This window comes from Alosa alosa, chromosome 12 (assembly GCF_017589495.1).
Source record: "Alosa alosa isolate M-15738 ecotype Scorff River chromosome 12, AALO_Geno_1.1, whole genome shotgun sequence".
NCBI classification, from domain to species: domain Eukaryota; kingdom Metazoa; phylum Chordata; class Actinopteri; order Clupeiformes; family Clupeidae; genus Alosa; species Alosa alosa.
Genome location: NC_063200.1, coordinates 30,326,863 through 30,346,680, shown reverse-complemented (window position 1 = coordinate 30,346,680; position 19,818 = coordinate 30,326,863). Strand labels below are relative to the sequence as shown.

The 19,818-nt window shown below is 40.0% G+C and overlaps 4 protein-coding genes across 4 annotated transcripts; 1 reads left to right on the top strand and 3 right to left on the bottom strand.

Annotated features, from left to right (window-relative positions):
• Positions 1–2,462: 2,462 nt before the first annotated feature.
• On the top strand, positions 2,463–7,320 carry ube2g1b (ubiquitin-conjugating enzyme E2G 1b (UBC7 homolog, yeast)). Its single transcript, XM_048258753.1, has 6 exons — positions 2,463–2,696; positions 3,309–3,411; positions 3,499–3,596; positions 3,718–3,896; positions 4,295–4,413; positions 5,892–7,320. Exons 1-5 carry the CDS (start codon positions 2,654–2,656, stop codon positions 4,379–4,381), a joined length of 510 nt encoding a protein of 169 aa, XP_048114710.1. The 5' UTR covers positions 2,463–2,653; the 3' UTR covers positions 4,382–4,413; positions 5,892–7,320.
• arpc3 (actin related protein 2/3 complex, subunit 3) lies at positions 7,321–12,401 on the bottom strand. Its single transcript, XM_048258752.1, has 7 exons — positions 12,271–12,401; positions 11,612–11,711; positions 11,375–11,451; positions 11,107–11,175; positions 10,850–10,976; positions 10,642–10,736; positions 7,321–7,574 (listed from the first exon to the last, which is right to left on the bottom strand). The coding sequence occupies exons 1-7, from the start codon at positions 12,274–12,276 to the stop codon at positions 7,512–7,514; spliced, it is 537 nt and encodes a 178-aa protein (XP_048114709.1). The 5' UTR covers positions 12,277–12,401; the 3' UTR covers positions 7,321–7,511.
• Positions 12,402–13,087: 686 nt separating this feature from the next.
• gpn3 (GPN-loop GTPase 3) lies at positions 13,088–16,257 on the bottom strand. Its single transcript, XM_048258751.1, has 8 exons — positions 16,025–16,257; positions 15,643–15,751; positions 15,325–15,492; positions 14,357–14,481; positions 14,004–14,119; positions 13,708–13,804; positions 13,430–13,558; positions 13,088–13,238 (listed from the first exon to the last, which is right to left on the bottom strand). Exons 1-8 carry the CDS (start codon positions 16,070–16,072, stop codon positions 13,182–13,184), a joined length of 849 nt encoding a protein of 282 aa, XP_048114708.1. The 5' UTR covers positions 16,073–16,257; the 3' UTR covers positions 13,088–13,181.
• A 2,196-nt stretch (positions 16,258–18,453) lies between these two features.
• Positions 18,454–19,815, bottom strand: vps29 (VPS29 retromer complex component; the record flags this gene model as incomplete). Its single annotated transcript, XM_048258261.1, has 3 exons — positions 18,454–19,003; positions 19,321–19,556; positions 19,777–19,815. Coding segments are annotated over 3 exons (393 nt in total), but the record flags the coding sequence as incomplete, so codon positions are not given.
• Between the last annotated feature and the right edge of the window lie 3 nt (positions 19,816–19,818).

The window sequence follows — 19,818 nt, the reverse complement described above, 5'->3', positions numbered from 1 at the left end:
TTGCTGCGGAAACTTCTGTCATCATACTGTAAATGACCTTGCATCTGCAGATGACGTTGAATTCAGGATGGATTCAGTATGAACCAAAGCTCTAGAATCTTTGGTTTGAACTGACTAGTGAAAAATAGCTGTGCTCTGTGCTCCACCTAGCGGCGGTTAATGTCGGCTGTCGTGTTGCGACATGATGGCAGGCTTCCCATTAAAGTATGGTATTTTAAATGTACAAAACCCCCAAACACTTTAAATATTTAAAAATGAAGACGCAAGATGTCGAAGAAAAAAGAAGGAACAGAAAGACAAAGAAAGAAGAAAGAAGGAACAGAAAGACAAAGAAAGGAGAGGACACTGCAGATCAGGTCAGTTGATCACTGTTATTTTCCTTTATCTACCAGTACCTATCTACCCTTACAGCAGTGGTCCCTAAACTTTTTCTTCCGAGGGCCAGCTTACTATGCCTGGCTGTAAGAGAGGGCCAGAGACTCGAGTATATCAGTAACCATAAATAGCTTAGTGCTGTGAACAACAGCAGTCTACCTTAGTTGAATATTCCATTACATTTAATCTATAGGCTATTGCAATGATACCATTGTTAGCTGTGTTTATATTGCCATCATGTGTAAAATGTAACTCAAATTAAATAATACTAATAAAAAGACTTTTACATTCCCAAAGGTATTAGCAGGTAGTCCCAAAAGTGTATTTCATTAAAAATGTGTGAACTCTGAACTCTGAAAATGTAAAGTTCTCAAACTATGAGAATTTTATGAAGTGCTGAAGTGGTCTGAAATGACCACCATTCAACTTTCACTCACCTGAACTTGTGAACATTGTATGAACATTTGAACAAATAAAAATAATTATCCCAGAAAGTCCCAGAAATATGACTTGAATATAAGTTAGTTAGTTATTAACAATTCATTGATAAACGTTTAGAATACTTTGAGCACTGATGCAGTCAAGCATAGGCCTCTTACATTGTTTGCAGGTAGGACTACATTTCATTCCGTTTTTGATGGCAAACGCGAAACAGCGCCAAAACAACCACCAGTGGACAAAAAGAGTATTACATGTGTACTGTTAAAGGAGAATTCCGGTGTGATATTGACCTAAAGTGTATTGAAACATGATACCGAGTGTGAACGTATGTCTCATAGCCCATCTCGGCTTGTCCCCCTGCACTCCAAAACCTGGCGCTAGTTAGCCGATGCTACCAACAGCTTTTTCAATAGTGGTGCTTTCGCATCGGCTAGCCATGCAAATAAATCACTGTTTTACACCCATTTACGAGGCTCAATGTATCTCCACACTTCATTGGTAGACTTCGAGGGCCCTGACATTTAAAACGAGACATTGAGAACTTTGAAAAGCACTGGTAGTTTACTTACAAGACGATTTATACAGACAGTATCTTCACGAAGTTTAGCGTTTGCAGCCATCTTGAATTTAGTCGATAAGTCGAAAGCAACGAAAGTAAGAATGAACAGGTATGATAAGGGATCAGATTCCAAAAATAATTCAGTGGAAATGCATGGATTCCAGTTTCTTCCAGTAGCAGCAACTGGAATCCATGCATTTCCACTGAATTATTTTTGGAAGCTGTCTGTATAAATCGTCTTGTAAGTAAACTGCCAGTGCTTTTTCAAAGTGTGGAGATACATTGAGCCTCGTAAATGGGAAAACAGTGATTTACATGGTTAGCCTGATGCCGAAGCACCACTACTGAAAAAGCTGTTGATAGCATCGGCTAACTAGTGCCAGATTTTGGAGTGCAGGGGACAAGCCGAGATGGGCTATGAGTCATACGTTCACACTCGGTATCATGTTTCAATACACTTTAGGTCAATATCACACCGGAATTCTCCTTTAAGACTCGCCATAGAGAATGAATGGGGGAAATTGCGGAGGTTATAGTTTGACGATGTCGTACTCCCGTGCGGGCCGGTTGCTATATACCAAGGACATGTTTTGGGGGGCCACCCAAAATGAGGTGGCGGGCCGTAGTTTGGGGACCACTGCCTTACAGCATAGTTGTGTGAAATGATGGAATTCCTACTTGTGCACTTGGCGGCGGAAACCATGCCTATGTGACACTAAAAATATTACATTTTGAAGCTAGTGAAGAAGTGGTCAAGAAGAAAGTTTAAGAGAAATACATGACCACATTGTGTGGGAAAGCATTTTGCCATTTAACAGAAGACTGGAAGAAAAACTGTAAGGTAGATGAATCTCAGAGAAAGTCAGTATGTGGTCATTAAGATTAATTTTGTACATATTTCGTATGTCCATTCAGCAATGTGGTTCATTCTTAATGTCTGAAAATAGTACTTTTCCACAAAACTAGTCTGGTAAGCTAAAACAGTGTTTTGGGCTTGTTCGCCCTGATTACACATTCCCGCTCAATAGGTGGCGGTAATGCCTTGTATGGTTAGTGTTCCGCAGTAAGGCCACTAAAGATGAAGAAGGGCGCATGCGGCATGAGTAATGTAACACCAACAGAAAAACAGCAGGGTACCAGAAAAATCAGTGTGACAGGTGACGTTAGCTAACTTTATTGTCTTATAGGAACACTGTCCTGTAAGATTCAGTTGGACAGTTACTGGTGTCCTTTTTTTCTTTCACCTGGAAGGCAACCGTGAATAAATCATCCACGATAATGACCGAGCAATCAGCTTTGCTGCTTCGTAAACAACTGGCAGGTAAACTGAGCTGCTGTCAGCTAACCGGTTAACAGCTTAGCATTTTAGCAAGTGGCTAACGTACAATAGGTAGCTCCATGTTACTCCGCTGAAAAGTTAAAAGAAGTTAGCTTTGTCGTGACTCTGTGGAATTTTAATGATCATGAACTATTTTAGATATGTAAAATTGCATAATATCCATGGTGAGTCAGTCAGATACTTAGCTAACGTTAAGTTAGCTAACTCAACTACTTGGCTAGTTTGTTTGCCTGTAGATAGCTAAAGGTAGTTTGACGTCTCCCTGGTCTTTAAACCATCTCGCGCGTTTGTCTTCTGAAAGTTAAATTAATCAGTCTTGAAAAGCTGTCAAACGATAGGTAACTTGAGTTGTTACTGTGGAGCGTATTTAAGTAGCCTAAATGAGACGACAACGCGTCAATGTTAACACTGCTAGGCAGGTTGAGTAATTTGAGGTCCATCAGCGGTGTTATTTTTTCTTTGGAGTACGCTGTCTAGTCTATAATCTTAAATGATAGGCTATAGGGTTTGCGGTGTACTGGTAACAGCATGTTTTTCTGTAGCATGTCTCACGTTGTTAGCCTTATGGTATTGCTCAATGTCACTGACTCACAGAACTGAACAAGAATCCAGTGGAGGGCTTCTCAGCTGGCCTCATCGATGATGATGACATCTACCAGTGGGAAGTTGTCGTCATTGGCCCTCAAGACACAATGTTGTAAGTAATATGATATATTTTTTATATTTTAATTTTTACTAAGACAGTTACTAATATCATACAAGTAAATGTTGTTATATTTTACAGTGAAGGAGGATTTTTTAAAGCACATTTGACTTTTCCACACGACTATCCTCTCCGTCCTCCGAAGATGAAGTTTGTCACAGAACTCTGGCACCCAAATGGTAATGTTCTTATTCTGTTTAGCTCTCTAGTTTGGTAACAGTAATGTGAAGAATCATAAGTACAGATGAATTAAACTACAATCATACATTAACATGTAATATATTCCTCTTGTTCCCTCAGTGGCCAAAAATGGTGATGTGTGCATCTCAATCCTGCATGAGCCAGGAGAGGATAAGTTTGGGTATGAGAAACCAGAGGAACGTTGGCTGCCCATCCATACAGTCGAGACGATCATGATCAGTGTGATCTCTATGCTGGCAGACCCTAACAGCGACTCGCCTGCTAACGTAGATGCTGCTGTGAGTTAATGAGAAAAGCTCTGTGTATTGTTTGAGTGTTTTGGACATGAGCGCTTCAGTCATCAATTTTTTTTCTCCATTGTAATACCCTTCCACGGCTAATTGTAAACTCTTATTACCTTGGAGGATATACTGTAGACTAGAGGAATGAATAAACAAAGGGCCGGTTTCCAATACATGGATTAAGCATATTGTCAGAGTGAAAGATTTATTTTTCAATGGCTATCCTTAAAGTGTCTTTTAATCCAGGGCTAGGGATTAATTAATGTGTGAGAAACGTCTTTATTAGAATATACTTATGGGTCTTTATACATCACAGCGTAAGAAGCGGTGCATATTAAAAACCCCTTGGTGGACTGGACCGCACAACATAACTTTGTGTTTTCCCATCACCACAGAAAGAGTGGCGGGAAGACCCCAATGGCGAGTTCAAGAGAAAAGTGGCCCGCTGTGTGCGGAAGAGCCAGGAAATGGCATTTGACTAGGGTTTTTTACTACTGCTCAGATATTCCCAAGGGTGAGTATCAAATTAAGTCTTTATTCTTTATTCCTTTTCTCATATAAATGTCAAGATCATGCAACAAAGAGTCTCAATGAGAAGAAATACTATGACATTTCTCAGTGATAGTGAAGGTACAATTTACTCTCCTCACTTTTGTATCATGTCAGCTAGGTGACTTAGCAGTGTATAATATGTACCGTTAGTGTCGCTGCCATCGTCTGAATTATAGCTTAATTACAAGTTAACTAGTTTGTGAACATCAACAAAAACACAACGGACAATACTTAAACATAGCCAGTCAAAATAAATGTGAACACATAAATATTACAAGATGATTTAAGTTTATGGTCACTTAGATGGGTTCAGAGTAATTGATGGCTGACTTCCAGATTATAGTGTGGGTAAAGCATGAGGTACATAATCTCAAACTAAAACCAATCTGTCATTTAATTATTTCACACAAGCTTATGTCACATAACACTCAACTCCGCTCCATGATGTCGGAGGTGCAAACAATATTGGAGGTGCTTTGACAGCTATGGAAAACTCACCTTGGATAAAAGTAGATATGCACCGTATGGACTGAAAGATAAATTACAGATTGACAGGCAAGTTTTGGTTGATTTGACCATCAGTTAACTTCGAAACCTTACTTTGGATAGACAATAGCAATATTTCATAGGAGTGATTAATGTCAAAAAAATCTAGACTGGAGTAACTCGGCATTAGGCATTTCCGATATGTTAAGTGTTCTAAAGATGTCAAATAGCTTGTTATAGTTACCAAAACGATAGCGAAGGTGCCAGAAGTGAGCACACATGGATAGCTATAAAAACTGTGATTTCATTATACAAATAAACATGATAAAATACTTTTAGAACCCTTCAGCTATCTCCTTTCTGTGTGATCTCAATGGTGATGCATTTTTGTTTGCACCTCCAACAGAACATAAATATAGTCATTACTGGAAGGGACTTATGTCAGGTTAGCTACCGCAGAATGCTTAATTCCACAGACACAGTGACTGAAGCAGTGTGTGACAAAAGGCCCTATTAGCTCATTCTCTGTGGAGAGTTCTGCTGTCTTCTGTCTTTAAATACACCAAGCAGTGAACCAATATAGAAACCTGTTGGTTCCCTTTTGCATGTATATCTCATAAGTAGAGAAAGAGGACTCGTTTCTGTTTCAGCTCTTTACTCTAATACATTTTTCATTACAACTTTCTCCAAGTCATTCTCTGCATAGTGTTTCTTTCAGAGACACTGGCCAATATATAGTAGGTGGATTTGAAGGGTAATTGGTATTTAGGGATCAAATGCATTTGTAGCGTGTAGCTTTTTGGAATTGTTTCATTGTTAAGATGAGACGTATATAGATATACAGAACACCAGTGTGAAAGCCCTGATCAGTAGAAATGTTGGCAGGTAAATACATGGTGCCCTATGGGAAATGTAAAATCTGCTGATAACCTTTTTTCTCTCTTTGTCTTTCAGCCCCCCACCCCTCGCTCCAAAAAAAAAAAAGAAAAGAGGATGACTTGACAACCTGTCATCCCTTAATAGACTTTTGCACCTTGTCACTGGGAGATGGAATTTAAGCAAGCTACATTTAAAACAAGGTCATTTGGATTTTTCCCCTGAATGTTTGTTCCCCTAGCTTTTTAAAAAGTGTTTCCTCTTTATTATTTATTGTGGGATTTAGATGAGATGTATTGCATGCCCCCCTCCCCTCCCCCTCTCTTCGTTCTCCTGCCACTGAGCCAGTATCTTACAATACTATACAATTTCAGAGGTATTTGAGGTTTTAGTTTTTGAAATTCCAGTAACTACCATAGCCCCCCTCCTCCTCTCCTGGAGATATCAAGAGTCATGATGCAATAGTCTCCTAACAGAGGCTTGATGCTCTCTCTGCTGCCTTAATTTGTTTTTCTTGCAAGCAAGGAATCCAGTGATGTCAAATCGATGTCAGGATGTTTCTTATGGATTGGTTTTGAATCAGTTGTTTTGGACAAACCAAAAATGTTAGATATTTGCTTGAGGGATAGAGCATATTTTTTGTATTACTGCATAATCTCAAAAGAAGTATTTTTTGTGTATGTAAATATGTGCTGTACCATAGCAATGTCAATCAATGTCTGAACACCCAGCCACACGCTTGTTTAATAGTAAGCTGTATCACATTAAGACTATTTTTATTACCCATCCGGTGGTTAATACTGACCTTAGTCAGCCTGATTTTAGTCTTCCACACAAGTCCTTTCTGAAGGGCAATGGTATTGTGGGATTTGGGCTGGTTTTGCTAACAGGTTATCTGTTTTTTTGTTGCCCTACCATTGAACAATGTTACTTGTAGAACTCATTTTCTTATGATACGCCTATCTCAACTGCTTTGGTTTCTCAGTTTTCTCAAATCGTTTTAGTTTTGTGTAATCTAATCATGTAACTTCACACTGGTCCTCTAATGTGCACAATGAAGTGAATTAAGTTCTTGTTAGATTTACCTGCACCAAGTGTTTCCCTCCTAACTGTGTTGGTAAGCACTTTATAATGACATTAATTTGATGAGTGAATTCACTGGGGTGAAACTATTTACAAGGGGTCCGAAAGCCCTTAAAAGCCCGCTGTGTGATCATGTGTTTCATTAGATTGAGGATTTTTAAGAAGATCTGTGTATGCATAACTGTCAGATGAACCAGGTCGGTAATGAAAGTTGGCATCAAGCAATATAGATGTTCCTCCTCATTTATAAAGGATATAGAACTCAATACAGGTTGTGCATACTGTGAAAAGCATTCTTTCTATATAGTACTTCAGTTGTCAGCGTGTTTTGTGTTATCATTTTAGCATCAAGTCATTGTAATTTATGCCCAATAAATACATAAATAAAGATTATATTTTGTCTCTTCAGTCAAAACAGACAAAATACTGTTTTAAAGATTGTTTATTTCATGAAGCTTTAGCTCTATCTGATTAAATGAAATGGAAACGTTCTTGAGTACAAAAATGGCCAAAACATAAGTATGTGAATGCACATACAAGAGGGGGAATGGACATAAAAAACACTTTTTCCACATTGCACAGAGTTAAGTACCAACAGCCATCCTGAGGTGCCATCTACTGTCCAGGAGCAGATAGGCTTTTGTTCATGAACTGTTTTTTCACAAAGCAGACCCACCACTGTAAGAGGAAAAAAATATATATTTTAAACCATGCAGACATTTGAACAATAGCTTCCTTCAAAGATAGCACTGCTACACAAAGTTATGTTACAAATTGACCGATCCCAAGCCCCGCCCCCTTTTACCATGTCACAATGAGGACTTCGGAGGACCTCGGTCAATTTTGAATTTTCTAGTGTCCATTCTGTATGACAATACGCCGGTTATGCGAATGCTATAATACTTATTTTGCGAGTAGCCTAAGTAACTAAATAACTAAAGAGCTCAAAAAGGTTCAAATATATGCCTGGGGTACTTGTAGAAGTGACATCCGATATCCTGACCGTGTGAAACGTTAACACACATAGGCCTAACTTTGCACAACTTTGGATAGACTGCTACTTTTCAGTAAAGAATTCTGAGTGTGTACGAAAATGTTCCCTTTATTTGTGTTCATAACTACACACAAAAACATAACTAAACCTGGTTTTCACTGTTGAAACGGCAACATAAGCCTACGCAAAAAAGTAAAGCCTACCTACCTTGCAGGAACTGAACTCGCACACTCATACGATTGGAAGACGCGAAAATAGGCTACACCTTCAATCACGTATCGCCACACACAACAATAATAGGCTACTTTCAGCTTTAGGCACAGGCTAACTTGCCATGTTTAACTTGGGATAGAAGACTGTTCACAGAAATAAGCTAACGATTATTTTTTCAACAAACGCAATAGGCTAATAGCCTACTGCGATGCATTTGATGGCTGAACGAGATAGCCAATGTCTTCTAAAGATCAAGTCATGTGCCGATTCAAAGCCTTGCTGTATAGGCTATGCAGTCTCGAAATCGTCAATATTAGGCCTACTACATTGCCCACATTTAAATTAAGTACAGCCTAAGCGGGCACTGATGAAGTCTAGTGCAAGACAAATCACGTCAGCGAAGGAATTGCTCTTGATAGCGTCTGCCTCCCATGCAGATATGTCGTGCGTGGGGTTTAAACTCGGATAGATCTAGTAGTTTCTTTTCAATACACTTGTATCATGTTTATTTGAACTCTTCCTTCTAAAGCAGCCATTCAAAATAATTAGCAGGCTATCGGCCTACCGAAGCGAAGCTATATCCACCTCCCCAACATGAGCTGCTTATAGGCTAGCCACTCTCCAGTGCGTGGGAACTTTGGATCTGCAGCACTTGGTCCCGTCTTCAATTAATCCTCAAAATATGGTTAGATTTTGTTATGGACACGTCAACACCATATGTTTGCACAGACCTGTTTATTGAATCAGAGTCACATCTGTAGCAAATAAGGTAAACTACCTGCTCGTGATGCTTATCCCCAGTTAACATGCATCCCATTAAGATCCGTAACACCGGATTGGTTTTAATTTGTAGTGTTCCACCTCGTTGATAACAGTGGACATTGTGAATGTGCCCTTCCGCATACTGAAGGCCTTTCTGGGCTCTGTTTTTGAATATATCAATATTATTTGAATTGACGCCCAGAAATCCAGCATACACTGGGGTGCTGCGTCCCCATGTTGAACACGCGTTCTCGCACACTTTCCTGCAAACTTGTCCGACTTAGCAACAGTAACTATGGGACTGACAATGGGAGGTGGGGCTTGGGATCGGTCAATTGACATTAAGGCTAGCCTACACCAAGACGGTATCTGATCTGTAAAGATGATGATGGATTTTATGAATATGTAACCTGCGTTGTGTTGAACCTGCGCGATTCAGCCCTGCACACGCCCGGACTCGAACCCGCGAACAGCAGCACCTCGGATCGGGAGGCGAGCGTGCTAACAATTGAGCCAATAGCCCAGGCTACTGGCTCGCATGCCAGCAGCATTCTTGAGGCGTCAGGGAGTGAGGTTTACCAACGTTCCACAAGCACAGCTAAGCTAGCTAGCATCCGTTACACTCACCCCCCTAAACCTCACTCCCGATCCGGGTCACGGCACCAATGTAACCTGCGTTGTGTTGAACCTGCGCGATTCAGCCCTGCACACGCCCGGACTCGAACCCGCGAAACAGCAGCACCTCGGATCGGAGCGCGCTAACAATTGAGCCAATAGCCCAGGCTACTGGCTCGCATGCCAGCAGCACTCTTGAGGCGTCAGGGAGTGAGGTTTACCAACGTTCCACAAGGACAGCTAAGCTAGCTGGCATCCGTTACAAATACATAGAAGATATTTCACATTTATTTGTGAGTGTAAGCAGCAATTTATATGTGAAACCAGCATCCTCAAGCAAAAACAATTCTGAATGGCTTGGTAGAAAATTGTGTTGGTCTGTGGTTATAGGAGGAAGGTAACTAACTGATTCAGGTAACACCATTTCTTTGATCACATATCAATATATAGTATATTTTGGGGGATTTTTGCCTTTATGTGGATAGGACCGTGAAGATTGACAGCAAGTGGGAGAGTTGGGGCAAGATTGGGAAATGACCACTGGTCAGAATCCAACGTGGGTCCTTGTGGGCACTTGGACCCACGTGTGGCTTTGTAACCAGTCACATCAAACTGTCTCATAAGACCATTTAGGCTAGCCTTGCCCTGCCCACCTAGTGTCTGCTCATTTTCATCTCACTGAGATACTAGGCAGGCTCCTCTAAATGTGTTTATGTTTCCCTCAGCCACGAGGTTAGTGAGCCAATCAGTGACAAGAGGGGATGAAAAGTGGCTGTGGTTAACAGCAACACATGCTATTAGGAAGTAACGTTAGGAATACCTGAACCATGTGACTGGTTAGGCTGGGCCAGTGATTTCGAAGTTAGCGCAAAGTCTACCCCCATTACGATGCTAAGGTTGGAAACATTTCCCAATGGAAAGTATCCAGACTCTCTTCACAAAGTGAGTATGACTGGTCAACCCAGGCTACATTTAGGCATCTGTATAACGCAAATCTGTTAAGATTAAGCATAGTCTTCAGATTTCTAACAGTAATGACAGACTTGTACTGCCAATTCATGTCTACATGAGTTAGGGGTTATAAAATGAAGTGTCCTGTCTGGGTTGTATACGTTGTACTGGATAAGACATCTGATGGACGTCTACTGTAATGCCACTCACCTTGCTGGGTTTGTCTGTCTGGGGATCAAACACACGGTCACACAGCCTCAAGCCTGTTTCCTGTCGGATCTGCTGCAAGTATCCCCTCATGCTCTCTGAATATAGCGCATCAAATAACAGATGTCAGTGTGGCTAAACAGCATAACTGCTTCACACAAAGAGCAGGCCAATTTCATTTCAATTTTGAGATTAAAACCCATGGCAATACCTTCTTCCCCCTTGTTGGTAGGCTTGAGATACATGGCGTTGAGAGGGAAGCCCGGCTCCCCTGGGATGGGGAAGTTAGTTATTCCAAGTGTGTACATCTCCTTCTCTCCCTGGCCTCGTGAGCTGCACTGAAAACCACACAAACCCAATCATGGTTAATATACACATTATTTTATTTTTTAAAACAAATGAGAGCTAAAAGGTTGAAGTGTTGTAAATGTTTCCTGTTATGCACTTAGAGAATGAGACTTCTATTACCTTCTGAAGTTTTTTGAGGCATTCTGAGATGTAGAGAGTTATGTAGATCAATGTCCGGTCAGCCTCATTCTGTGAAAAATTGCATGAGTAAAAGGCACTGGTCAAGTTTTTCCATGTATTTAGAAAGGGATAGATTACCTATAAGTGTTTAAAACCACAGTACAAGGTGTTGTGATCACTGAGCCCTTGGCAGTAAAATATGCGGAGCAGGTTGAGGCATGCCAAGGAATTGGGAGTGAAATGTGTGCAATTTCTGTACATTTCTCACCTTAATTTCATAATTTTTGAAGAAAACGTTGGCTTTGAAGTAATAGATAGCCTCGTCAATAATATCTTGGTCTTTGGCTGCAATAGGGAACAAACACAATTAGCACACAGGAGAAAAAAAATATTTCCTACAGTAGCAGGCAAGTCGCACTGACCAAATAAGGAAGAAGCGTAATTCAGTGCGATAAAGCGGAAGAACATTTAGGTGGAGAAAAAAAGATGTAGTCAATGTACATACTCTCTTTAGGAGCCGGTCCTTTGAATTGCGTTCTAAGTGGAAGCAGGGCCATGTTTCCCACTAGTTTGGTGTCGGAATCCATCAGGCTTGAATGGTATGCCTATGCAAAACAGGAAGTATGACAGTCAGCGTTAGCGAACATTAACGTTAGCAAAACGGCACAGATGATTTATCTTACTTGAGTCAATTACACCTTCTACACACATGGTATACTTAATGTTACATAGCAAAACAAACAGAGAGTTGCAAGAAAACGCTTTAAAACACCCAGTCTACATTGGTCCAGCTTCTTGACCATCCTATCCGATATTCTGTTAGCTTGTTGGCTAATGCTTCTTTGGCGATGCAAGCGTAGACAACGCCTCAATTGTGCATGTTTATTTTATTTAGAACGATGAAGAAATGCACAACAGCGGAAATGACTTGCTATGCAGATAGGACACTGATAACATGGATGCTTTAAATTGTCTCGATGGCCCATCAAATTTACCTTAGTGCTAGTTACGGATAGCTACTTTAACGTTAGTCTCTCGCCTTGCCACCTTTCGCTAGCTTTAATACTCTCGAAATGTACGCTTGGTGAACAGGTATCACTTAATATCCATATAAGTTAATAATGAGTAATAGTTGTGTTAATAATTTTACTTATCCAAACTTACCGGCATTTTGATCCTGACCTCAGATTTTCCCCAAATGCAAAATGAAATGTCAGCGTAGCCAGACGATGCTTCCGCTGTCCACAGACCCACCCAGTAGCTACAGTAGTTCTGCAGTTTGACCAGAGGGCGGCCTGCAGCTCAATGGAGCGGAGAAGGATCTTTTGGCTAAATGTTTCTGACCAATGCAAGTGTGCCTAGTCGTTACCAAGAAACCTGTTCTACTGCTCTTTTGAGGCCCATTATTATATTAACAAATATCGCTGAGGTAAATGAGTATATTTACCTATAAGTTTATTTCGCTACACGTCTAATAATGGACAAAAATGTTGCAGTGCTTCCTCACTACAAATGAATACATTGTTGCCAGAGCTAGGCCTAAGTGTATTCAATTCACTTAATATCATTTTAGCCCTTTTCTATTTATTTAGTGACAATTTATGTAATAGCTGGTCTAAGGTTCGGGTCTTCTCCTGGGGCTATTTTTCCATTCTACTCATTTTCCAGACAATAACTTAATGGATATAATAACCACAAAATGTGACACATTTTATTGAAAAAATATCAAGAGACAAGTAACATGTTTTTGGGGCTTTCCTATATTACTGTGAAATGTCGTGTTTTAACTCCCATGCATGCATTGCACACACCACACTGCTTACTCTGTCCCTTTCACTTCATGTCTCACTCTGATACAAACGTATGTGTACACACACACACACACACACACACACACACACACACACACACACACACACACACACACACACACACACATATATATATATATATATATATATATATATATATATATACACATATACACACACACACACAAACACACAAAACTAATTAAAAAGTAAAAATTATAATTAACTCATGTCTCCACATATATGCCATCATAAGGATCTTTATCAGGAATCTTGAAAGAGTTCGTCATAATTTGTGTTCATAGGATCTTCATCTGTTTCCTGAAAAAGGGCCAATAACAGCGATTGAATACATAATTCTACCTTATGGTACACCGTCTCATCATCAACATTTGTGTGAACACAAATAATATAATATAATCTTACAAAAACAGTTTGTAAGATATGTAACTCAATGTAAGCTATAGAAATGATGATGTATGGGTGGTAATGTGTAAAGTAATGTTCCTCACCCTGGGTTCCTTGACCTCGAGGTCTTCTCCATACTGAATAGAGAAGTCAATGTGCTGGAGAACTATATTGATGCCCTCCTCATCAGTACGGTCAAAGGGTAGAAATCTCACCATACTGTAGTCATCAATCTGTAGTAATAAGACAAAATAAGTGTGAACGCTAAAATCTCAAAAGGAAAAATATATATGATGTATATACAGTGTAGTAAGGCAACTTTGAGAATCCTTTAAAATGTAAATAGTGTGGTAATGCTACTGAACACCAAATCACCACCTACCAGCCCACAAATGGCTTTGGTGAGTTTATGGAACTTCTGGCTTCTCATCGCAACAGAGTTATCCTCCATCATTGAGTACATGTCTGGATCCAGGTATCTGCGCCCAGAAAGGTAACCATCAGCTCTTGTATGAATTCTATACCATTTCTCCATCCACCACAGGATTCCATTTAAAAAATGTCAAACTTTCTATTATTTCATTCTTTTGTGAGAACAATGAACATGCTAAAAGTTAACTCAAATTTTAATTATTGAATAAGATAATAATAAAGATAAACAGACGTCCAGGTACATACTTTTCTATTTCTTTCTTAGCTTTTGGGCTTAGCAGGTCCATCTTGGTCATGATATTGACTTGAGGAATTTCCAGAGACACCATGGCGCTTAAGGCTGCCATGACACCAGAGATGAACTGGAAAATAGACAAAAGGAAACTCTATGATTTTGAGTTAATGATTTTGTATGTTAATAAAATATTTACAGTACTATCTTTTAAGAGGGATGTAATACACTGAAAGTAGAACCATATCCCATTTCATGTTTGTTTAGGCTTGGTAAGGATAAAACAAATCTGTCAACAGCAGGTATGATGAATTAAATTCCAGGGTTAATACTTTAAATGAATGAATGATTAGTTTCATCCTTTTACCTTAAAAGTCTCCACCATGAACTGGGAGTCGACAAGGAAGACACCACAAACCCGAAACTCCCACTGCTGGAGCTGCTCCACTAGTTGCTTCATGACAGGGAGATGTGTGTATAGCTCAATTTGTCCTGCAATGACAATTTCAGGTACTGTCAGCGGTCTCTCTTTTCAGTCTGCACAAGTAGTATATCAACAGACTACTGGAAGCTCATGTGCATCTGTATTTGTATTTGTTTAACCTAATTCTGATGGTATTGCATGCTTAAATAAAGCCCTAGAGTTCAATTAATAGCACATAGACCCATGATTTTCACATGGGAGTACATGTATCAATGTAGGGGTACACAAAATAAGTCTGTGATTTCTCTTCCCAAACAGTCCTGTTGAATAGCCAGCTGCAGCTGCAGTTTCAGTACCAAAAGTAAAAGCATGTACCAGTGTTTCCCATACATTGACTTATTTGTGGCAGCCCACCACAATATCAACATTGACCACAACACAATGATTTTCCAGGTTGTACTAAATTGTGCTTAAATCTGGTTAGCATCATAACCACGCTGCGCTAATTTGTTAAAAACCGTTGCATTCAAGTTAATTCTGCAAACCTACCACCACAAATAGAATTCAATTCTGGGGGAAACACTGTGTACCCCAGTGTAACAACAGAATAATAGCACCAGAATGTCTGATATGTATGGGATGTATGGGGTGCATGAGAGTTGAAAGTTTGGGTACCACTGCTTTAGACCAGGGGTTTTCAACCAGTGGTCCACGAGGACATTGCTGGTGGTTCCTGACCATGGATTCAGTTATGCAGTTGCAATGTGGGAATCAGTATTTTTATTCAGTGGTGGTCCTGGCATTACGTAATTAAACATTAAATGGTGTTCCCTGGTTCACAATCAGTTGAAAAACCCTGCTTTAGACCAATTCGGCCCAAACTGTGAGTGTGAGCATGTACAAATTCTTACCTGGGCAGTCAAACAGGATGTAGTCATCCTCTACATGGCCAAGGCTCTCTTCCAGCCAATCAAAGTTAGTGGCAAAGTACTCCATGCAGAAGACTAGTCCTCCATTTGGACCAAATCTCAAAGAGTCGTCTTCCATGACATCATCTACCTGGATCAGCTCTCTGATGTCTGACAAATATACCGCACTGCATATTACTTTACCTTGTAATGTTAACTTATCAACTTGTTTATAACTTAATGTTTGGACACTGTCTCAAAGATTAGGCCAAATTAGGCAATTTGTTTTCTCTTTTCAGTGTGTAAAGAGGTTTCTCTCACCTGCCATAACGGGATAACTGAAATATTCAGCAGCAGGGTCCAGATTGACGACCTGAATAGAGCGATTGATGGACTCCGCATGCTGGATCATGGTGGAACAATACGTACTCTATGCAAACAGCCAAAATAAACATTAGACATATCCCACAATGGTGATCCTCCTCACATATTACTACTACTACTAAACAAGAGTCTTAGCGAGTTCACGTGTCAATATTTACCTTACTAACTTAAAATATGCTAATTAAGTCTCAAACAGACACAATGTAATATTATAATAAGAGACACAGTCAAACATCCTTATTCTATTCAATAATCACATTTCTCTAGTTAGCTAACATTAGCTAGCAAGCATATGACTAGCCACATGATGTTTTCATACCTTTCCACTGCCAGCAGGACCCATAACTAGTTGTGCGAAGCGAGGCATCTCCACACGTTGGCTGCCCCACGCGTCCAACTAACGCTCCTGACTTTATAATATACCACAGTATGATATTTACATTTTAGAGTTACCTCCCCAAACTCACATTAAATTTGCCAAAATCCCACACTTCATTGCTGTGCTACGGCTACTCCTAAGGACCAAACTGAACCACACTAATATCTCGCAACTCGAATTCCGAAGTATGTCGTGGGCGGTCGTGTAAAATCTTTTGCTTAATGGACTCTGGTTCACAGTTAGTAAGAATAGCGATAGTAAGAATATTAATCTTCATCACCATACCATGCATGTCCTGGGCATTATCTTTGCGTAAAGATGTCAAGACGTATCGGTGCAATTAGCAATCTATTAATTCATCATTCATGTGTGTGACCCGGTCAAATAGTGAAGCAGACTGTGTCTGTCAATCCAGCCAGTGTTAAATTGCACATTAGGGACCCTTATCGCCGGGAGATGGATAAACATGTAAAGTTTCAAGAAAGTAACCTCAGCAGAGGTATAAACGAAATAACTCCGAGAAATCGCCTTTTACCAGACAGGTAAGAATATGCCTAATTCTGTCTGTTGATTGAAGACAGGTTAATAGTCTACAGAAAAAAAAAATGTGTTCAGCATTATTTTAAACTTGTCTGTAGGTCATTTGGACACGGACTTGGGGGTAAGTGAAACGACCATTTACGTTAGAAAACTAATTTTGGTGATGGGTCTCTTCGGCAACCTGATCACTGTTGAACCAGATAGTGGGTCCCAAGGAAACATTATAGGGTTGCTGGACGGGGAACTGCAGCTGCATCCTCGATGACCCCATTTTTATCGAAGGACCAAGTACACAAAAATCAAAAGCCTTCTCGCTGTTTTGAAATTTGTGTATAGCTTCTTAAATCCATTATAACAGGTTTCAATTGTGAAAAGACGACCGTTTCAAGGATAAAGACATCCTCTCTTCCACGTCATATGAAAGACCCAGTTGCAACTATCCACATTCCTACGACTTTGACAGAGGCTCCGTTTCTGCAGGTAGGATAAGCCAACTTGAATTTTGATGTACAGCAACTATTTTGTAAAAAATCTGGTAATCTGTTGAACACATACATTTATAGTAGGCTAACATTCAACATAGTTGTCCAACCATTATCTGATGTTCTGTCACCAGATGTCATTGATACATACATAGCAATCAAAATAATAATAAGCTTACATTTGATTGTGTAGTGCAAACATGTAACTTCAAAACTGAAAAAGAATCATAACTGTTCAAGCATGTTAGGCTGACACCTGGGCAGAAGCGCTATTTGTGCATCATTGCTCGAGTCCACAGTGCTGAACATGTGTGGAAGCTTCTCCAGCAACATTACATGAATGTTGCACATAGGTGCATCAGGACAGGTCTGTCTATTCAAATGGCTTGTTTTTATGCACAAACTCACTTTCTTCATTGATTTGATGTAGCATGATCACACAAGACTGATGAGTGCAGTTTGTATAGCTGGTGTCCAATATTTTTTGTAGGTTTGGATTCTGTGACAGACTTCAGCAACAAAATCAGTGAGTCACTTGAGCCAACTCCAAGTGTGTCTCAAGTGAGTGTGGCTGAGACAGAAACACTTCCTAAGATTCTTGACAAGCCTGGGCAGAAACAATTAAAGAAAGGGAAAAATAGTCTTCCAAAGATGGACAACCGACATAAAAGGTGAGCAAAGCGGAAAATCATTTCAAGATCTCCATAGACCCATATTACTGTGATCATTACATGTTTTTGGGACTGCACGAAAAGCTGAGGGAGTCTTGTGTTCCACAGGGCAGCAGCTAAAAATGTACACTCCAAGAAAGGAGCAACTAGGAAATCAAAGGTATCTGGTGATAAAACAAACATCTCAACTACAAAAGGTAACCTCATAAAAATGGATTTCTGTGCAAACGCTCTTCTGTCTGTGGTCTATGTGCACTCCTTCTTTAGTGTCACACTGCTGTTTAACGCGCCTAAAATAAGAGTAATAACATTCTATGGTGGACAGGCCTCAGTTTCATGTCTAATTTTCAATAGTAGCATTTGCTGCAAAGGTTAAGCTGCGAAGAGACAGATTATTAGCTTTTTATATTCAACAGGAGCTAGTCTTAGCAAGCCTGGGGTGCAGAAAGACACCGATGATGAAGACTCGCTGGATGAACTGATCAAAGCCCTATCAATGGAAGACGACGAAGATTTTTTTCTTTGACATGGGCCGCATCTGCTGCTAAGTCTACTTTAAGAATACCTTACTTGCATCCAACACATTTTCACAGAATTTCAATTTGCATCAGAAATTGTGCACTCAATTTATTATTTTGTTTTACTATTAATTAGTAAAAATAATTCAAACATTTACTGATGTCTGTAGATTTATTATAGGGACACATGATTTTACAAAGAAGAGGGTGTGTGAGTGGGAGGAAGGCCTAATATCTGAAAGCCCAAGTTATTGACAGGACATAGAAATAATATGTAAATAACTAAAAATACAAAAAGTGGCACCACAGTACATCCTTGAAGACATAATGCAATTAACCTGCCATTATTGCATCCTCTACAGCAGTCAGTTGACAAGACGAAATGCAAGCGAGCGCTGTCGACTTTCACATATATAAACAGTATATTACATTTCTTTTCTCGACCAAATGGTGAATATTTATAGTACAGAACTGACATTGTTGCGATGTTGTGGAGCTGCAGATAGAAAGGAATGGACTGACGAGCATCCTTGATGCTGGCACCTCTGGCTCTTCTCACTGAAGGCTGGTACCCTTGTGGCACGGCCCGTTTAAGATTTCTTGTACTCAATCCTTTCCACTTTGACGTCGTCGCCGATGAGCTGGTACACGTACGTGACAACTGTGGACGCCTGGATGTCCATCAGGACGAAAGACGGTATAATGTTGCTGTGGGCAGACGACAGAGAAGAACTCTAAGACTTTGTGTGTATGTTGAATTAAACATGGCAAACTCTCTTGTTTCTGTGAGGTTTTGACACCAGTGTAAATGTGTCTGTTGTTGGTGTTCAGTAATGCCTGCCATCTGAGCTGATGATGGCAGGAAAACAGAAATATCATGTTTTCCTTGAATGAGTTAATTATGATCTTCATTGTTTCTAATTGCTAACAGTTAATGTTACTATCTACGAAATCTATGATCATATCATATGTGTATTCTGTACACACATCTCCCCAATGCACTGAACAGATATTTTGCTTTTTACCTTTCCAGTGCATTGTAGGCCCCTGTGGCTGACCCTGGGTTGATGTAAAACTTGTTCTCATTCTCAAAGGCCTCAAATTTGTGTGTGTGCCCAGAGATGAGAATGTCCACGTCCAGCTGCCTCTGCAGCAGCGCCAGGCTGGCCATGTCGCCCCAGGGAATTACTTGGTGCCCGTGGATCAGGCCGATTTTGAACTGACCCACTGTTACCACCTTTTGTTCAGGGTAATTCAGGTTCTGTGAAAGGAATTGTTCATTTGTCCTTGTCTTTAGTTAATGTGCATGTCTGTCTGATTTTCAGTAGCTTATCAACCATTAAAAAAGTAATTCAAATACTGAATTTAAAACCTACTACACAGATACACAGTCTTGAAACGGAATGAGAGGTCTATTTTTCTACCATTTTAAAGACTCAACTGAACACGTATTCTACAAAAGGGACACTTTACAAACCTACCTCATCAAAGTCCCCTCTGACAATGTGAACATCCCCTGCCAG

Bases quoted from the DNA above. Each gene is read 5' to 3' on its own strand.
- gpn3 (XM_048258751.1), bottom strand. From the start codon at position 16,072: ATGCCTCGCTTCGCACAACTAGTTATGGGTCCTGCTGGCAGTGGAAAG. The intron at 15,752-16,024 runs GTATGAAAACAT...CTGTTTGCATAG, and splicing joins GTCCTGCTGGCAGTGGAAAG to AGTACGTATTGTTCCACCAT. The intron at 13,239-13,429 runs GTGAGGAACATT...GCCCTTTTTCAG, and splicing joins TCGAGGTCAAGGAACCCAGG to GAAACAGATGAAGATCCTAT.
- ube2g1b (XM_048258753.1), top strand. From the start codon at position 2,654: ATGACCGAGCAATCAGCTTTGCTGCTTCGTAAACAACTGGCAG. The intron at 3,412-3,498 runs GTAAGTAATATG...TATATTTTACAG, and splicing joins GGCCCTCAAGACACAATGTT to TGAAGGAGGATTTTTTAAAG. The intron at 3,897-4,294 runs GTGAGTTAATGA...CCATCACCACAG, and splicing joins CTGCTAACGTAGATGCTGCT to AAAGAGTGGCGGGAAGACCC.
- arpc3 (XM_048258752.1), bottom strand. The intron at 11,176-11,374 runs GTGAGAAATGTA...AATTTTTCACAG, and splicing joins TCAAAAATTATGAAATTAAG to AATGAGGCTGACCGGACATT. The intron at 10,977-11,106 runs GTAATAGAAGTC...TGTGGTTTTCAG, and splicing joins GCCTCAAAAAACTTCAGAAG to TGCAGCTCACGAGGCCAGGG.